The sequence below is a fragment of the Schistocerca piceifrons genome, chromosome 8 (genome assembly GCF_021461385.2).
Source record: "Schistocerca piceifrons isolate TAMUIC-IGC-003096 chromosome 8, iqSchPice1.1, whole genome shotgun sequence".
Lineage (NCBI taxonomy): Eukaryota > Metazoa > Arthropoda > Insecta > Orthoptera > Acrididae > Schistocerca > Schistocerca piceifrons.
The window spans coordinates 488,767,424-488,786,912 of NC_060145.1; the positions used below are offsets into that span (position 1 = coordinate 488,767,424).

The window sequence follows — 19,489 nt, forward strand, 5'->3', positions numbered from 1 at the left end:
GTACTCTGTTGTGTATCTCTCTTTTGGTTTCTTGCTAGATGTATGTTTGGAAACTGTAGTAGTGTTGCAAAGTTCCCTTAATTTCCCCAATCGATGCAGTATGAGTTAAGTATAGCCTTTAAGAAGTATGCTAGGCCCTAATAAGTGTGTACTCGCCAGTCAAAGCACGAAAAGACGACTCCAGTACAGAACTTTACATAAGCAGAAGAGTTGGAAGGCATAGGTGCTTACTCCCTATATATTCCATGCCAACCTCATGATACAACAAGCCAGTCCTAAGAACAAAACAGCAGCATCAGGGCTGGTACTCACATTTCTACCTGTTTCTGCTTAATTGATCTCAGGGTGCATGCAGTAGCTACGTACACTCCCTTCCATCATACAGACTGGGAGGGAGTTATATTGATCAAAGTGGTCTGCTTTCTTCTTTGAGGAGTAGCCATCAAATCTCTGCTTGATTGTGCCTGTGTTGTTAGAACTTTTCTACTGTGTTAATAGAGGCTATATCGAGAATTCTGTTCTATTTCCTTCTACTGGGACCTTCTCTATGGCAACTGTTGTTTCTGCTGATCCATCCCGAAACAAATTCAACATTGATGAGATGTTGAGATCCAAATATTATTACACACCGTCTAACAGTACAAATACTCCCAACAAGCCTATGTCCTGGTAGTTCTAAAAAAATTACTTTATTTTCAGATATGTTTAAATATTTATGCCCATAGTTAATGAGCTGCTTAATAAACTACAATTATTGTCTTTCATATACTGTAGCCTAAGCAGCCTGACTGGTTTACAAACCACAACTGAATGAGAAATATATCAGTTTCAAACTCACCAGTTCAATATGGGCTAGCGAAAACAAATTTTAAAAACGGAATCCTTACCACCACGGCTGTCTTTTCCAGTTATCCTAACACTCATTACCTTTAAATCTAATACTATCTCTGTTATTTAGAAGTAAAGTTTGGAAACGCTGTTGATAACTTTAATAGCGTCCAAGTTGTAATTCGTTGGGCGTCATGCACTACTGCATGTTATTTGTCCACTTGCTTACGATAACCTCAGTTTCCCCACACAACTTCGTAGCCGCAACTCTTTCATCTATCCAGTGGGCTTCATTGTGTGTCAATGATAAATTAATTTCCCAGTTTTCTAGATCAGAAAATGATAAATGACAGGTATTACCTTCGCTTCATTCATAGACAGATAATTAAAGGTATTAGGAGTAGTATATTTTTAGGTTGGTTTGTACCACAAAATATATGTGGCAAGAGCAAGTAATTAATGTTTATTTTCCCCTGGGTTGCAGCAGATCGGGTGTCTAGGTGTGGAGATGTGGCCACAAAACAGAAAGTCTATACCGATAGGCATAGTCCACTGAGTGGTGCAGTTACGACTGTGCAAGTGTGCAGAAGACATCAGGTCATAAGGTTTGCGACGTGTTTGTGCAAAGAATGTTCGAGTCGAAGCAGAGAAAAAACATCCAATACACTGGTGTTTGTACATAGTATGGTACAACGTTACATATGTATATCCAACCTGCGAGGGTGTGCTAAAGCTGCCTTTTGAAACAGAAATCCCCCTTGGAATCTACGCCAAAAAATACGTATAGTTAACCAAACCGTTGTTTTCAACACATGATAAATGACGCTGTAAAAGCCGAATGTGAAGTGTTCCAGTCTGTGCAATTAATAACCGACATATTTGATTCTACATTTCATTTACGATGTAAATATAAACCTTAGTATGTTAAAGGTCGATATTTATGTTCGAAATTTATTTTAGAGCTGCGAATTTGACTGTATAGCACAATGTGGTTAGCCGTTTCTATGTCTGGCTAGACATTACGTGTAGCGTGACGCAGGGACAACGACACGGATGTAGTAGTGTTCTGTTCACATCAGGATGCTTCATTTCAGTGATTCTGCTAGCCTCTCACCACTGGGATGCTCGATTTTGGTGAGTAACCGTGGCAAGTGCACCTGCCACTATCACTTCATGGACAGTTTACCTTATTACAGTAGCTGTGGTTAGTATTTTGCAGGTTGCCATGTAGTGGTCAGTGCGAGAGTTACGGCAGCTGGACCAAAACACAAACCGAAATAACTCACTTTGATAGTGGGGTTCGAGGGTTGCCACAGAAATCAAGCATTCTGATGGCTAGGGGACTCACCACAGTAAACCATATAGGAAATTTAACTCTATGTTACAATACAGTCAATGTCTAGCCTTATTATTTGTACCGTACAATCTCATTTGCAACGCTCTTGTAGTATGTGAAAATCAGTATCAACCTTTACAAAACAAAAACTTAGACAAATATCAAGTGTGTGTCCTTTTGCAATTGAGAACCGACGCATTTGATTCCGTTGCACAAATGGGAGACAACAGTTTGGTAACCCATACGTATTTTTGCGTAGAATTCGAATATGCATTAAAAAGAGGGATTCCTGTTTGAAAATACGTAGTTGACCCAACAAACCAGGGGTGGTTTGGAGGCGGCCAGTTGTAGCACAGACAAATGTTTTCATTCCTTATACTGACTTTTCCCTTAGAACATTTTTTTTCGTACGATGCCTCTTTTCACATACATTTAGTTATATGTATCCTGTGTATAAATACACACCAGTACCTGCACTCTTCAGTGATTAACTTTCAGTTTACAGACATTAGCTTGTGTCTTCTTGTCTCTGGCACCAGTCACAGCTTTCACCAGTTTCAATGTGTAATCATGACTTGATGAGTCTTTAAGGAAATAGAATTTGTCCATTCCCATACGTAAACTCATGCTCGTTATTTTCATTCAGATTGACTCCTTCATACCCAAGGAAATCTCCTACTCACAGTCTAGTAAATATGGTTACAAAATTGTTAAGGCTTTCGTGGCCACTTGTTGACAAACTGCCTATTGGCTTCTGTCTCGGGTTCTTCGGCCGACGTTCATCTAATGATTTTTCTGACGTTTCGCCAGCACGAATGGCTGGCATTGTCAAAGCTTCACCCTCCATTGCCGGTGGTGAACTGGAGCCGAGCTCGCGGCCGCAGACTATATGTACCTGGCGCGCCAACGTCCGAGGGCTTCTCCGCGGTCATTTCCGGTGCGGTTCTCCTCTTGCTACCTGCGACGGTCGTTCGCTGCAGTACGGGAAGCCAGGATCCGTTTACCTTAAGCCTTTCCTCTTTCTTGTTGAAACTGTTCGCGTGGTTTTGTATTTCTATAGCTTCTCTGAACAAGTGCGTGTGATAGTGCTTCTCTACAGCCAGAACTTCCGTGTCGGCGAATTTTATTACATGGTCGGTCTCATTCAGTGCGTGCTCTGCCACGGCCGATTTCTCCACCTGCCCCAACCTGCAATGTCGCTTGTGCTCTTTGATTCTGGTGTTAATTGATCGTCCAGTCATTCCGACATAAACTTTTCCGCATGTGCATGGTATATGGTATATTCCCGACATAGCAAGTGGGTCTCTTTTCTCCTTCGTCGATCTAAGACACTCTTTGATCTTCCTTGTCGGTTTGAAAATCGTCTTTACGCCATGTTTGCGCAATGTACGGCCGATTCTGTCCGTCACTCTGGGAATGTATGGCAGAAAGGCTTGTGTCTCTTCTTTCTTCAGGTGGTTTTGCTCGGCGCAGTATCCTGGCTGTTTCAGTGCGTATTTCCTCTGCCCTTTCACAAGGAAAGATCCGAATGGCTGCTTCGATGTTGGCAATGATGTCCTCCATAGGCATAGTTCTCGGGATGGTAGCGAAATTCTTTTTGAAGAACAGACACTTCCTCTTCGGTCAATTGTCGTTCAGTGAGGTTGACTACTGTGTGTGACATGTCGGGAATCGCCTTGTCGGTCTGCTTCCGGCATCTTTCAAACTTTTTCTTCTACCGCTCGGTGCAGCGCTCGAGTTCGTTCTGCATGCTCCTGTGAGTGATGCTGTCGATCTTGTCCCAGTCGTCTCGATGCATTCTGCTACTTAGTTGATAGAAAATGTCCAGAAGTGCCTGATCCGTTCTTGCCAAGTCTCTCCGTGTTGTATGTATTCGCTCACGAAGAAAAAGCTCGTTCCATTCTGTCGTAGATACGATGTGCTTGGGCGGTAGTGAATAGGTGCTTACATCTCAAGAACTTCGGTGTAGCACATTCATCTCGGCATCGTGACAGAAAGGCGAGAGAGGACATCAGTCACGCTTTCTTCTTCCGTCGTTAGTCAAGGCGTCGGTACAATCTGCAAATCTCCTCCCCGTAGAGGCGTAATACAAATTTGTTAAGGCTTTCGTGGCCGCTTGTTGACAAACTGCCTTTTGGCTTCTGTCTCGGGTTCTTCGGCCGACGTTCATCTAATGATTTTTCTGACGTTTCGCCAGCACGAGTGGCTGGCATTGTCAAAGCTTCACCCTCCATTGCCGGTGTCTTTGCAGCGCGCCGGCCTCTGCAGACGGCAGTGGGCCGCAGGGAGACCGCGGCCGCACCCCTGCCACTGCTGCGCCGCCCACGGCTGCCCGCACCACTCCTCCGCCAGATGACTCTGCTGTCTCTCGCCTTCGGTGAGTTCCGCCACTACACAGTGCGATCTGCGGGGGCGTGAAACAAGTGTTGGGTGCAAGGAAATAGAATGGCGCTGTAGTGCATGTGTGGTAACACAGAGGTTATAGTTATCAAGGTAACTTATTCCATTTACAAATTCTCGTTGCGACTAGCCATGAATTAAAGTGATTCTTTACATCCCTCTGTGGGTTCAACGTATGAGTTATATTAAGTTTAGGACACAAGATGTCATGCACTGCAGTTATATGGGAAAGATATAATGAAACAAAATCATTTTCCATAGATACGGATTATAGTGATGTGTTGGACGAAATTTCTTCTTTCGATAATGGCTATCTGAGAATGAATCGTTCAGCAAATAGGTGAGACAGAAGGTGCTGGCCGGCCGGGGTGGCCTAGCGGTTCTAGGCGCTACAGTCTTGTTTAAGTAGTTCTAAGTTCTAGGGGACTGATGACCTTGGAAGTTAAGTCCCGTAGTGCTCAGAGCCGTTTGAACCATTTTTAGAAGGCACTGACGCAGTGAAACACCAATAAACTTCGATTTTATGTGAATTATTAATTTTGAATGCAAGCCTTTGGTGAACCTCAAACAGAAATTGCGAAGGAATTGAAAGCACGAAAAACAAACAAAATAATATGCAGAATAATAAGTATGTGGTGTGGTCTGGGGTGTGTCTTCACATTTTGTATATTTATCTTCAAGTGACTTTTCGGAGAATACTGAGCACCGGAAACTTCTGACCTACTGTTTTGAAGCGAACATCTCGTTGAGCCAACTTCCGAGTGCATGATCATCTGGAAAAGAAGTTCCTTGAAGACTTTTCGATAGAGAGCCCAGAAGGTGAGACGAACCAATTGATAACGAGCAAGCCGCCCCTGAGTGGCCATGTGGTTCTAGGCGCTATAGTCTGGAGCCGTGTGACCGCTACAAAAATGGTTCAAATGGCTCTGAGCACTATGGGACTCAACATCTTAGGTCATAAGTCCCCTAGAACTTAGAACTACTTAAACCTAACTAACCTAAGGACATCACACAACCATGCCCGAGGCAGGATTAGAACCGGCGACCGTAGCAGTCCCGCGGTTCCGGACTGCAGCGCCAGAACCGCACGGCCACCGCGGCCGGCATGACCGCTACGGTCGCAGGTTCGAATCCTGCCTCGGGCATGGATGTGTGTGATGTCCTTAGGTTAGTTAGGTTTAAGTAGTTCTAAGTTATAGGGGACTGATGACCACAGCATTTAAGTCCCATAGTGCTCAGAGCCATTTGAACAATTTTTTTGATAGCGAGCAAGCAGAGATGCATATATGTCAAGCCACTGACTTCTGTGATTTTTCCTCAGAACATGCAGTACCCATACACCCGATTCTTGAACTTCCAACTTGCATGCACATGTCGCACGATTGTGTAACGATCACAGTTCGTCACATTTGTCAGTTCTAGAGTACATTAACGTGGATCATTGTGGATTAATGCGGAGGTCTACGTGAACGCTGAGTCACAAATATAAAAACGATCTTCCTTTAAAACCAGAAAACTATTTTATAGTCGTGTGCTGTCCAATGGCATTATCCCCGTACACGGCACTAATGTTTCTGGCTGTCTCTCCTGCTGCCAACCCTCTTTTGGACTCAAACACGAGAACGTCCCAATTTCTTCTCTTGCACCCCATTTCTAGCGTCCACAATTACACGTACTATCAAAAAAATGGCCCAAATGGCTCTGAGCACAATGGGACTTAACTTCTGAGGTCATCAGTCCCCTATAGCTTAGAACTACTTAAAGCTAACTAACCTGAGGACATCAAATAGAACCATGCCCGAGGCAGGGTTCGAACCTGCGACCTTAGCGGTCGCGCGGTTCCAGACTGTAGCGCCTAGAACCGCCCGGCTCATCCGGTCGGCTCCATGTTCTATCTACTAATCACACAATGACAGTATGTAAACTCAAGTACACACAGTGAGTAAAATGATAGTCGATGGATAAACCCATAGTAACCGGCGTATCACCATGAAAAAAAAAAACTGGTATGAATTTGTGCACCAACTGATAATTTCATATTTGTTTTCGATACATTAGAATCAGAGGTTCACCACAGGATATGTAGCAGTAACACAACTGGGGGAACGAAGTCTTTAGAGTATGGTGGGAGAGACGTAAGCTAGAAACTGTGGTGGTAGTGTTTCGGAATCAGCCATGGAAACAGCAGGCTCAGTGAAAGGGGTTACATACGCAGGTGCGCTCAGAAGGCGTAATGGTTAAGGTGACTGCTCGAAATAATCAGAAACGTCGTGTTGTGGATGTGGTTGATTTGTTAAGAACACACAGCCCCTCTGGGAATACGGCAGGTATATTGGGTACAGTTATGTTTACCCTTCCAGCATGACAGCTGTGCTAAATAACACAACTAAAATTTACAACAGAGACATGTTTTCGTAAGTGTTGGAAAGAACTACACTGAAGATCAAACACTGACTTTACACACTAGACCAACACGATTAGTCTGCCATTCACAGCCGGCCCCGGTGGTCTCGCAGTTCTAGGCGCTCAGTCCGGAGCCGCGCGACTGCTACGGTCGTAGGTTCGAAACCTGCCTCGGGCATGGATGTGTGTGATGTCCTTAGGTTAGTTAGGTTTAAGTAGTTCTAAGTTCTGGGGGACTGATGACCACAGATGTTAAGTCCCATAGTGCTCAGAGCCATTTGAACCATTTTTTGCAATTCACAATTAAATACCAGCCAGAGAATTCATCGAATTACTTTCAACCTACTTCTGTACCGTTTCACTCTCTAACAACGTCCGGGAGAAACGAACACTTTAAACTTTAAGTGTGAGCACTGATTTATTTTATTATAATGATAATTTGTCCCTATGTAGGTGGGCGCCAATAAAATAGATTCACACTCTTGGAGGATAAAGGGGCAAAGCAGGTACCAACAGAACAGATAACGGGCAATGACGGAAGACAACACCAGACTTAGTAAGCAAATACTCAAGACTTTTTAGCCCTTCTAATATAATATATCTTATAAGTGAATCCAGATTCAACTAGCGTATCTGGAGATCACCTTTGTAGGCCGAATTACAAGGGAAGATAACGGCAGCATAGTATTCGTTAAAACCAAACAAGAACTGTGAGAGATGGTCGTCTTAAAAAATGAAGCTCTGAGCGTTGTAGTAGTACCTTTGCCATTTTTTGATTAACCGTTGGCGACAAGTGACGGTTAGTTTACATTTACATATGATGAAATTTAGCCGAACTAATAGATTTTATTGGCGGACTAGCAGTGTTAATCCCAAGGAACAAAAGCGGATCACCGCAGTAAGATTGTAGACAGATAACAATACAGAATGTCGATCTCCGGCATTGGGGTTCTTATTAAATAACGGATTAAAATCACTTCAAAAGAGAATCTACGCCACAACTCAGAATAACCACAGTTACAATCACGTCGGGTCTGTTAGCAGACTAAACACGTATATTTTATCTCTCACCTCAATCTACAAATCAGAACTAACCATAAATTTCATGGACTTTGACATCGTGTTTTTTGAGTCTGTCTGATACGCCACGAACTCCTCTCTCGTTTCACCTTTTCATATCGCAGTAGCATTTGCAACCTACGTGCTCAGTTATTTGCTGGATGTCTTCCTTTATAGCTTTTAACCTCTACCATTCCCTCTGATACCATGGAAATTATTCCCTGATGTATTAACAGAAGTCGTATCCCTTCTTCTTGTCAGTGCTTTTCATTTATTCCTTTCCTCCCAGGCTCTGCGCAGAACCTCCTCATTCCTTATTACTCCACCTAATTGTCAACATTAGTCTGTAGCAAAACATCTCAAATCCTTTCATTGTGTTCCGTTCCGGTTTCCCCACAATCCATAATGTGACATCGTGTATGATTGAGTCAAAACACTATTTTATTTTAACATTGTGAACAAAATAAGTTTTAATGCACAGGTGGCAAAATACAACATCGTGAGGATGGGGCCTACAGAATCGGTGTTAATGGACAGCTTATGATAACACTATCAATTAAGAAAACGATTGTGGACGGGGATGACTGCTGTAAGCTACATTACACGCTACTGACGTGGAAACATATCTTGGAACAGTAGAAGGTCTCAAGGTTTCCAATATCTCGACAATACATAAGTAATATGCCCATGAAATACGTTTTTCGATCAAAAAAAGGGAGATCTGCAAAAAATCAAATTTTGACGATGTACATCGAAGTGTTAGTCGCGAAAATTAACTATAAAAAATTTTGAGACTGATGGAACTACCCTAAACACGAAATTTTTAACATAGCTGAAAGGAATATGCTACTGGAACTTAGGTACCTTCCCAAACTGGAAAGCATGCTTTCAGTTAACTGGGGGTTTAATCTTCAAAGAATGCTTGAGCAGATGAAGTTCTACGACAGAATTTCAGATAATCCATTGAAGACGAAGTCTCCAAACGAATATCAAGTCATGTCACGGAGTTTATTAAACACCCTTCATGCCCTCGCAGTCAGTACGATTCACAATGACTAAATTTGTCCTTCTGCCACCATCAGATGAGTTACAAAATAGAAATAATGTAACGATGATAGGTTCAGTTGGCTGAAGAATATACAAAAAGAATAGCATGGCTAACAGCCACAACATACCATTAGAAATATTCTCATATGAGTCCAACCTCACAGAAGTTGTAGAGACAGGTGTATGAGCTAGACCAGAGGTAGCCTGAGGTCGTCCTATATTTATACAAACAAGAGCTACAGCTGGTAGAGGGCGCTAGCACTGAAGTACACTAAGCGACCAGCGTCACAGATTCAGTAGATTGAAACAGAGTGTTCACTGTCGTTAAACGAAATGGTTCCTATGTGTCTAAAGTTTGGGTCTAACAGTAAAACACAAAACACAGAATTAAGCAGGAAAAGATACTTTCAAAATCACCTTTAAACATATACACCGACATTCACTCACAGAACCTGCAAGCCACTGTATGGTGCTTAGCGTGGGCGGGTTGAGAGACCATGTATCATCACTTGTCAATTCATTTTCCGTTCTACTCGCAAATGGAGGAAGGGGAAACGATTCCGTAAGGCTTACCTTATCTTCGCGGTCCTTACGCGAAATGCACTTTGGCGTCAACAGAATCGTCATGGATTCAGCTTCAAATGCCCCTTCTCTTAATTTTTTCAGTAGTGTTTCGCAAAAAGAATGGCGTCTTCCAACTTGAGTTCAGGACACAAATGGGGAATACATTTTGTTAAGATTTATTCATAGCCCATACAGCCAGCCTAAGACGAGAGGGAACAACAATAATTTGGTACATCCTATTAAAAAGAAGTTAAGCCAATGATCTAAGTAGATTAACATATTTGCTACAGTTTAAGGTAAGAAATTCACTTTTTCTATATATTTAGAATTTGATCATCTGTTACAGAACAGTGGATGAGCTATCCAGTGCATTCTCTTGCTAGACGAATCTTAATGTTTGTAGACAAAACATCTCCAGAGGACATCATATACTGTAATAATTTCGCAGGTTCTTGATGCCTTCTGTGGCAAGCGAAAAAATTTGATTATCATCATCTTCACTTCCACATTCACATGAAGAAGATTTGACTATCTTGGCGGAATGTCCCGTGACTGAAGCGAAGTCGTGCCAATGTTACTATAAACTAAGGTGACAAAGATCACGGGATAGCGATGTGCACATATGCAGATGGCGGTAGTATCCCGTACACGAGGCAGAAAAGGGCAGTGCACTGGCGAAGCTGTTATTTGTACACAGTGATTCATGTGGAAAGGTTGTCGACCTGATTACGGACGCACGACGCGAGGTAACAGACTTTGAATGCGGAAGGGTCTTTGGAGCCAGACGCATGGGACATTCCTTTCCGGAATTCGTTAGGGAATTCAATATTCCAAGATCCGTAGAGTCAAGAGTGTGCGGAGAATGCCACATTTCAGGCGTTACCTCTCACCACGGACAATGGAGTGGCCGACGGACTTCGCTTAAAGACCGACAGCAGCGTCATTTGCGTAGAGCTGTCAGTGTTAACAGACAAGCAACACAACGTGAAATAAGCTCAGAGATACCGGACGTACGACGAACGTATCTATTAGGGCAGTGCGGCGAAATTAGGCGTTAACGGGCAGAGTGGCTCTGCCAACAGCAGAACACCGCCTGCAGCGCCTCTTCCGGGCTGGTGACCATATGGGTTGGACCCTAGACGACTGGAAATCCGCGGGCTGGTCGGATGAGTCCTGATTTCAATTGGGAACAGCTGATTGTAGGGTTCGAGTGTGGTGCATGCCCAACGAAGCCATGGACCCAAGTTGGCAACAAGGCACTGTGCAAACTGGCGGTGGCTCCACAATGGTTAGAGCTATTTTACATGTAATGGACTAGGTGCTCCGATCCTACTGAACCGATCATTGACTTTAAATGATTATGTGCGGCTACTTGGCGCATCGTCAACCACACAAATGCCCTCATGGAACATGAAGACCATGAATGGCTGGAGATGATCTCCATGTCACTGGGCCACAATTTTTTGCGGTAGGTTTGAAGAACAACTGGGAGAGTTAGAGCTCCCGACATGAATCTCGTCGAAAATTTATGGAACATAATCAAGAGGTCTGTTCGTACGCAAATTCCTGCACCGGCAACACTTTTGCAGTTGCAGACGGCTGTGGAGGCAGCATTGTTCACTATTTCTGCTGGGGCCTTCAAACGACTTGTTGAGCCCTTGCCACACCGAGCCGCTGCACTGTGCAGGGCAAAAGGACATGGTATTAGGGGGCACCCCACGACTGTTGTCACCTCAGTGCACAGTTTCCGCTGTATCTGCGATTTTGGTACTTGGGGCGTAACGGGAGGTTACCTACCACTGGGGCATAAGTGTTACCCTCTAATGTCGTATAACCGTTCGAGATTTTTCACTCAGTCTGGCACTGTTTGCAGTTTTTATGGCGTGAAGATAATGGTCGGGTGGCACTTTATCGTATTTCGCTGCAGCAGTGTAAAAATCTTGCTTGGACATTTTCATTTTCGTTTATTCTACTGTGCTCCTTGAGTCGTAATATGATGGTTAGAGTAGTAGCATTTTAACAGCATCATTGCTGAACGTGAGTCTCGTAAAACTGATTTTTTTTTTGCTTGCACTTCTGTAGCGTATTTAAATCTGTCTAAAATCGCAATGAGTTCTGCAGAGAGATTGAATGCACCTTCAGGGGGGTTGTGTTTGCCTCCTTATTAGCCTTGCTAACTACAAATGCACTTCCTGTCCCTCTTTTTATTTAGGCCCATCTGTATAGGTAGCTCTGCCTTGAGGATAGTCCAGTTGCTACTTTGCTAGCGAAAACTGTCTCACTCAGTGTATATTGGCTGAAAAGAAGATATGAGTGTAGGGCGCGCTGAAGCAGATTATATTTTGCGAAGTGGCAACTTATTTACGGAAGGACGAAGCAAAGCAGTAAATTTCTATTTTGTCTAAAACTGACATGTTGAGACCGTGGCTGTGTACAATTAATGTAGGTTAATTCTTACAGAGAAGAAAACAGCAACCAGCCACTATTAACACTGCTATTTATTTAGGTAAATAGCGCCGTTACCGGTTGCGAACTGGAAAGTTCATCATCAGACGGCTGTTCACATGTTTTTCAAGATACACTTTACATTATCGTCCGTTTTTGATTTTTATTATTCCACTGTGGCGAAGTATTTTTGGTGTGTTATTGCCCTACGGTAGAAGAATAGTGTTAGAAGCGCCCTATGTGAAAATAACTAGCCTCTAAACGATGAAATACAGCGTAAATAAATATGTAAGGTTAAGTGGTTATGGTAGTTGCGTCGAAACTTCCGCGCAATTTTGTTGCAAAGTTGGAGGATTGTATTTTTCGCATATTCCTAAATATATCCAGCACTTATGTAACTTGTACAGCAACGTATTGTGCAAAGCACCACACATACCCACAGACCAAAAAGAATTTTCCACATGTGAAGTTATCACAGAGATTACAAATTTATGTCATGTCTCTGAGGGACAATGTCTCTGACACTGTTGAGTTTGTACATTTGTAATCTCTGTGATAACTTCACATGTGGAAAATTCTTTTTGGTGTGTGTGTATGTGTGGTGATTTGCACAATATGTTGCTGTACAAGTTACATAAGTGCTAGATATATTTAGGAATATGCGAAAAATACAATCCTGCAACTACGCAACAAAATTGCGCGGAATTTTCGACGCAACTACCATAACCACTTAACCTTATATATTTATTTACGCTGTATTCCATCGTTTGGAGGCTAGTTATTTTCACATAGGGCGCTTCTAACACTGTTATTCTACCGTAGGGCAACAACACACCAAAAATACTTCGCCACAGTGGAATAATGAAAATAATAAACGGACGATAATGTTAAGTGTATCTTGAAAAACATGTGAACAGCCGTCTGATGATGAACTTTCCAGTTTGCAACCGGTAACGGCGCTATTTACCTAAATAAATAGCAGTGTTAATAGTGGCTGGTTGCTGTTTTCTTCTCTGTAAGAATTAACCTACATTAAGTAAATTTCTTCTTAATTCAATGCCTACCAGCATAGTATTTTAATCTCAGTTATCAAATTTTCGTTTAAGAAGTTAAAACGTTTCAGGCGGAATCTGAGTATGAAGTATTTGACAATGATGTATTACCTGCATAGTTCTAATAATATTTCATTTACTTCCATCACCGAGGCGTAAATTGTAACCGATTTGGATGCTCCGATAGCTTAACAGTAACACAGTTTTTCTAGTGTATTCTGCGTTTCTGAACTGTAACAAACGCATCAGTAATCCATGTAAGGTATTATTAGCGCGCTGTATATGGTAATAAAGATTTTTAGGTGTCCTTCCCAACGAACTCCTGTCTCAGCGCGAGAGATATTCCTGGCACTTTCAGATTTGGTAATTACATGATTAATGTGATGTTATGATGTTAACTTATGATGGATATAAAGCCCTAAGTACTTGACCACTCTTCGGACCGGGAATATAAAGAGTCCTAATCTTGTAACTCTTGTTTCCTTAAGCCTATGTCTGTTATATACGCACTTAGCTGATTTATCAGGCAATATGTCGAGGCAGTCCTCATTCAGCCATATACTGAACACTATCACAGCGTTATCCAGCTGCTTCCGATACTCAGGAAAACTATCGATACGAGTATAAATATATAAACCATCTGCATACTGCATCCATCTGCATGCCGCACTTGGGTGAAACACTGAATGTCGCTCTGATGTAAAAAGACTGAACGGAAATGGTGAGCCTTATGATAACCCCTTGCTTTCTCTCCTTGGTCCTACTGTTTCATAGTGTCTAGTGTTAATCAGGGTTCTATCAGAAAACAAACGGTATAGCTTGTGAGTGAATGACAGTGGGATGTGATGATTCTTCAACTCAGTTATGAATAGGCGCATACGGACGCTATCACAATGGGTTGTCATATCCGTATACACTACTGGAAAGTACTGATTGTCACTGAACGCAAGTGGTATATCAGTAATAATCAGACTAGCGTTCAGTCGTGCCGATGCACTTTCTAAAAACTGTTTGTCCAAGGGCAGTACTTTTTCATTCTAAATCTATCTTTCTAGTTTGTGTTCCATCATATTTCTGTCGTGTGTTAACGAGTCCTATGAATGGATGATAACTGTACGTCGGAATGCACTGAGGCGCCTTCCCCATTTTATGTATTTTACGATCCGAGCAGTCGTCATTTCTGGCCTGAAGATATTTGGTTGGTCCACACTTTATTTAAAATATTCAATAAATGAATTCATCGCTTCTCCTACATCCATTGAAGCAATCAATGGAGACTGTTACTCGGTCCTGGTACCATAGTCTTGCTGTGCGCTATTGCTCGCGTCGTTTCCAACACAGAAAAAATATCATTTAGTAGGTGTTCCATCTGACACTCATCATGAGCTCGCTTTTTCCTATTCTCGTCCGCTATGTTGCCTGTAGCATTCCTACTGCCGTTTTAATATATCTTATTCTCTATATTTTATGCCAAACGATAGTCATGGAGCACTGCGGAGGTGAGCTATTACACCAATATCGGCAGCTTCCCCTGTTTTTATTTTTGTATGGACGCTGCGCCCTTGATTGGATTAAAGTACAGAAAATTCTCTTCTACCGCTTGTCGCTAGTAGGCTTTGAGTTTTCCTCCCCTCATTAGCTGCCGTGTCACGTTATTCATCCCACCAGACCGGGGGTGACCTGGTAGAGGCCTACAAGGGCGTGTTTCGTTGGTTTGAGTCTTCTGCTGCTCTTTCCATGTTATGCACTAATACGGCATAATGCACACTCAGATCCGCACTCTCTTTAAGGTCTTTCATGTCCTCCATCAACATTTCCCCATATTCCGCCCACTGCATACAGCAATCTAGACAAGCACATGAATCATAAATATAATTTCAAAAACTGAAGTATTTGCCGTTGCCTTTAGACAAATTGCAGCCACAAGAACTTAAGTTGAAAATGTGTGTGTTTCTGTATATACGTATGTTGGCGGGGGTGGGAGGGAAGGGATGTTTGTGTGGTTCTGTGTATATGTATGTGTGGTGTGGTGTGTGTGTGTGTGTGTGTGTGTGTGTGTTTGTGTGTGTGTGTGTGTGTGTGTGTGTGTGTGTGTGTGTGTGCAGACATGAGACTTTGTGCGACTTTATGTGGATATGGTTGTTGACATGCAAACACAGTCTCCTCAGCAAGTTTGTACACGTGTATATGCCAACAAATATGTTTGTGTTTATGAATAAAGTAGTTAACCTAGAGCCATTTCTATATCCGAAATATTTCGATGAAATTAGTTCCTGTTAAATATTAGCTTGCTCTGTTTGACGAGGATCTTTCGACAAATTTTTAAATGAATGGATTGTCATGATGGAAAACTTAATTTGCGTGCCTGAAGGTGTGAGAAGTTTACGTGCCATATTTGGCCGTATTACAAAGGGAGCTATTGCACATGAAGAATTATTATACCTTAATAGGGCTTCTTTTTTGGTGGCGGGCTATTGCTGCTTGGCAACAGCATTCTAAGGTTAAATGTCAGGTATCAATGTGACAAAATAAGCTGACTAAATGAGACGGAATGTAGGAGTTTTTAACTGATGAAGACTTTGGGAATATCGTGTCACTGTACGTCTGTACTTTAGTAAAAGGAGACTGTCCCGCTGTTTCGTGACATAAACAGAGAAAATTGCATATTAATTTGTGGTTGTTGGACAGATCTACTTTTGGAACTGCTTTCATCTCAGGTTATTCTGCAGTATTCTTAATCATAATTATCTACTTGGATAAAGATATGTGACAAATTGCCGTTTTTCGACAGGACCCTTCCTGAAAAGGAGAAGAATAGCAGGCTGATTCAAGCAGCGAAAGGGGGTGCAGTTACTGAGCTGCAGACGCTGCTGGGAGCTGGTGCGGACGTGGGAGCGAGGGATGAGGGCGAGAGCAGGTGGACCACCCTGCACTGGGCTGCAGACAAGGGACACGAGAAGGCAGTGAGGTGCCTTGTGGAGGGTGGAGCAGACATGAACGCCAGGACCAGTGGCTGGCAGGAGACGCCCCTGCACAGGGCTGCATACAGTGGCCACGAGGCTGTGGCGCGGTTTCTGCTGGAGGCAGGGGCGGAAGTTGATGCCAGGAACAAAACGCAGAGCACGCCCTTGCTCTTGGCTGCAGAGAAAGGGCACGCGGCGGTGGTGCGGCTGCTACTGGCCTCCACGCCTTACCACAGCGCCAGGAATCAGTGGGGGCGAACACCGCTACACGAGGTGGCTCTGAACGGCCACGCAGAGGCGGCCTCTGCACTGCTCGAGGCAGGGGCCGACCGCTGGGCGAGGAATAACGAGGGCAATACCCCACTGGACCTCGCCAGGCAGAAAAACCACCAGCAGCTGATAGACATGCTAAAGTGAAGCTAGCAGTCCGACAGACATTCTTGGAGTAAAACGAAAAAAGGCCCACTCCAGGACTTTCCTTAATTATTAAAATAAAGAATATCATAAATTTAAACCTGTTGTCATTCACTGTTTCTATACTCCAACTTCAGGGAGAGCACTGTACCTCTGCACACTCGTATGGTTTTTGCTTCTAGTGGGCCCTCCAAAAGATGTCTAGTTATTTCAATTGTAAATCATGGTATACAGTTTTAATGTGCTGCAAATTTTTTCCAAAATTATAAAAAATACTGGAAGATTAAACTTCTCTCAAATGTGAAAACATTTTCCAAGGTGCAACGTGGTCATCGACCTAGGAACAAATATTAGACTGAAATTCAGAAGTACTGCATAAAAGAAAATCTCTTCAATACTGCCCATACTAGTGTACCTGTCACTCTGCTACACACCAACACTTAGTAAATGAAATGAAATTAAGAATAATTTTATAATAAAACCGTTAAAAATAAAAAACTTGTTGAAATAGGAGCTATTGGCAACTATCACAACGTTCACTTCTCAAGATAGGTGAAATTGTTGACAGATTAAAGACACTCAGTTCGTTTGGAACCAAGTGTTCCATTTTAGAACACTTTCTTTCCACCAGTGACAGGTCATAGCTTAACTGCTGACACATTCTATAACTCGTTTTGGAAACATACACAATTTTGCACACAATAAGAATTAGCAAGATATCCGAAATAGGCTCAATATACTCTGCAATATACAAATATGTAGAACACAAATTGTTTGAAAATGCTGCACAGTTCATATGCCCATCTGTAACAACAACGAAAAATTCGAAAATGGAGCAAACTGCTTATTACATTACTTCATCTGATTCTAAAATGGGTTTTTGATCGGTAGTTCTCTCGAGTGACTCATGTTATCCTGAGTACATTATCCTGTAGGATCAACACATCTCTTACTTGTAAGTACGGAAGTATCATCACAGCAAGAGCGACAATGAGAGATATCCACGAGATCAAACTGAAGACTAATACATGAGAAAGCTTTATGCTGTTTTCTAGATTGGCTGACGTGTTACATGTCGTTCATGTTACTCAGCTGACTGTCCCACTCCACTCACACAGGCTACTGCTCACTGCCAGCAGAAGACTCTACACTGAAGCATGTGACATGGCTTGGTGTGACGTAACTATCTTAGTGTACAGTGATATTCTCACAAACTGTCCACAGACGGAGCATCTCTCCTTCTGCACAACAATGCTATACCACACAAGAGCGCTGCATCTCTGGAACTACCCGACGCCTCGGCTTGACAGTTTACGATCATCCTCCATACATTTCAGACTTTGCCCCATCCTGCTTTCATGTGGACCCAAACCTTCGACGACTTCACTATGACTTTGATATTGTTGGAAAGGAGGCAGGATGCGGCTTCTTCAACAAACATTCTATAGCGGCAGTATCAAAAACTGTTCTCCCACTGTCAGTAATGTCATCGTCGCTAGAGTGAATGTGTTGCAAAGTAAATATGCATACATGAAGACTAAAGATGTACAATGGTAATAAAGTTTGGTTTATTTAAAAGGTACAAGAGTTTTCAAATAAGAAAATTCGAAGGTGTCACTTTTCATCACACCCTCGTAAAAACTAATCCACGAAAATTGTGAAAACAACAAAAATCGGAGAATCCTCTATTACTACACCTGATTACAGAAAAGTAGTTGACAGGATCATGGTTTGTGCCAAGTGAAACTATTGTAGATTTCACCCTACCCAGATAACAGCCATGTACTGATCTGTAGTTTGGCTGCATCTTCATGTCAGACCCAGCAAGGAAATTACTTCTGCGTCTCCTGTGCAGTAATTTGTGTCTATACTTACAGCATCACACCATTATCAATAGCCACACAACGTTAGTTCTGAACCCAAACTGAATTTACTCATGTGTCTGCAGTATATGTGTTTGCTAGCTATTGCGTTTTATTACAATATCGTGTCAGTTGTAATATGCACACCAAGTTATCTGCTTATCTGAAATTGCGTTACTGGTTTATCGCTGTTATCTTAGAACAACCTGATATTGTACAGTTCCCACACAGCTGTAATGCTGTAGTTAGAAGGTGAACCACCATGTATCAGGTGATATGGATCTCCACTCATTTTCCACAGAGTACTGTAGCGTATTGTCCTTTCTTCCACATTTCCCTTCTGTGGATTTCCAGTGCATTTCCCTCCGCCGGTGAAGCTTCTTCAGTGGCCACCATGCAACCCATCTCTTAGAAACTCTGCTGTCAGCGCCCACACTCACTGTGCAGACTCTTAAGAACTGTAAAAAATGTATAATTAGTGTAGGTAATCCAGCCAGAAATCTAAACATTTTGCATGAGCGCTATTCCTCTTTGAAGGGGTAAAAACTAGTCATACTGATATTTTCAAATATCAAGACACAAGGGAAATAATTATATAGCTGCTGGGGAGCATTGATTAAATCAATGAGGAAAGTGGGAAGTTTGTGCTAGACTGGAATATGAAACCGAGTGTTCTGCTTACTAGATAGATGTCCTGACCACTGTACCATCTAGACACAGTGATAATAGCAACTGGACAGACTACTCTAGCGCACCTCCTGACAGATTTAAGTTCTGAACACATACCCCACACTACTGCTGTAGTACCCATTATCATCATTACTAGCTGCTTTTCGCCAGTTCCAATTAGAGTTGGAGTGTGGTGAGCACCTGCACTGGATTGTGAATTATTTTGTAGGGGGGACACAGCATGTTACCTTGGACATCGGGTGATTGGAAGAAGTAGAGGTAACTGTGAATGTGCCACAGGGAAGTATGTTACGACCCTTGCTCTTTGTGTTGTATTAGGAGATCGCTTACAAGTAACTTGTATAACCAGTAATTAAATATTGTACTTATGTGTTGGATTAACAAATTCAACTAACAGGTGACATCAAATGTGTGCAAAAAGGACAG

General features: G+C 42.5%; 1 protein-coding gene across 1 annotated transcript in view; it reads left to right on the forward strand.

The window, feature by feature from the left end:
* LOC124712484 (putative ankyrin-containing lipoprotein Lxx09580) overlaps nucleotides 1–16,514 on the forward strand; it is a 32,281-nt gene extending 15,767 nt beyond the window's left edge. Inside the window, exons 2-3 of the mRNA XM_047242778.1 lie at nucleotides 4,416–4,541; nucleotides 15,926–16,514. Of these exons, the coding sequence (XP_047098734.1) occupies nucleotides 4,416–4,541; nucleotides 15,926–16,514 (715 nt within the window). The remainder of the gene's footprint in view (nucleotides 1–4,415; nucleotides 4,542–15,925) is intronic.
* Nucleotides 16,515–19,489: the final 2,975 nt, after the last annotated feature.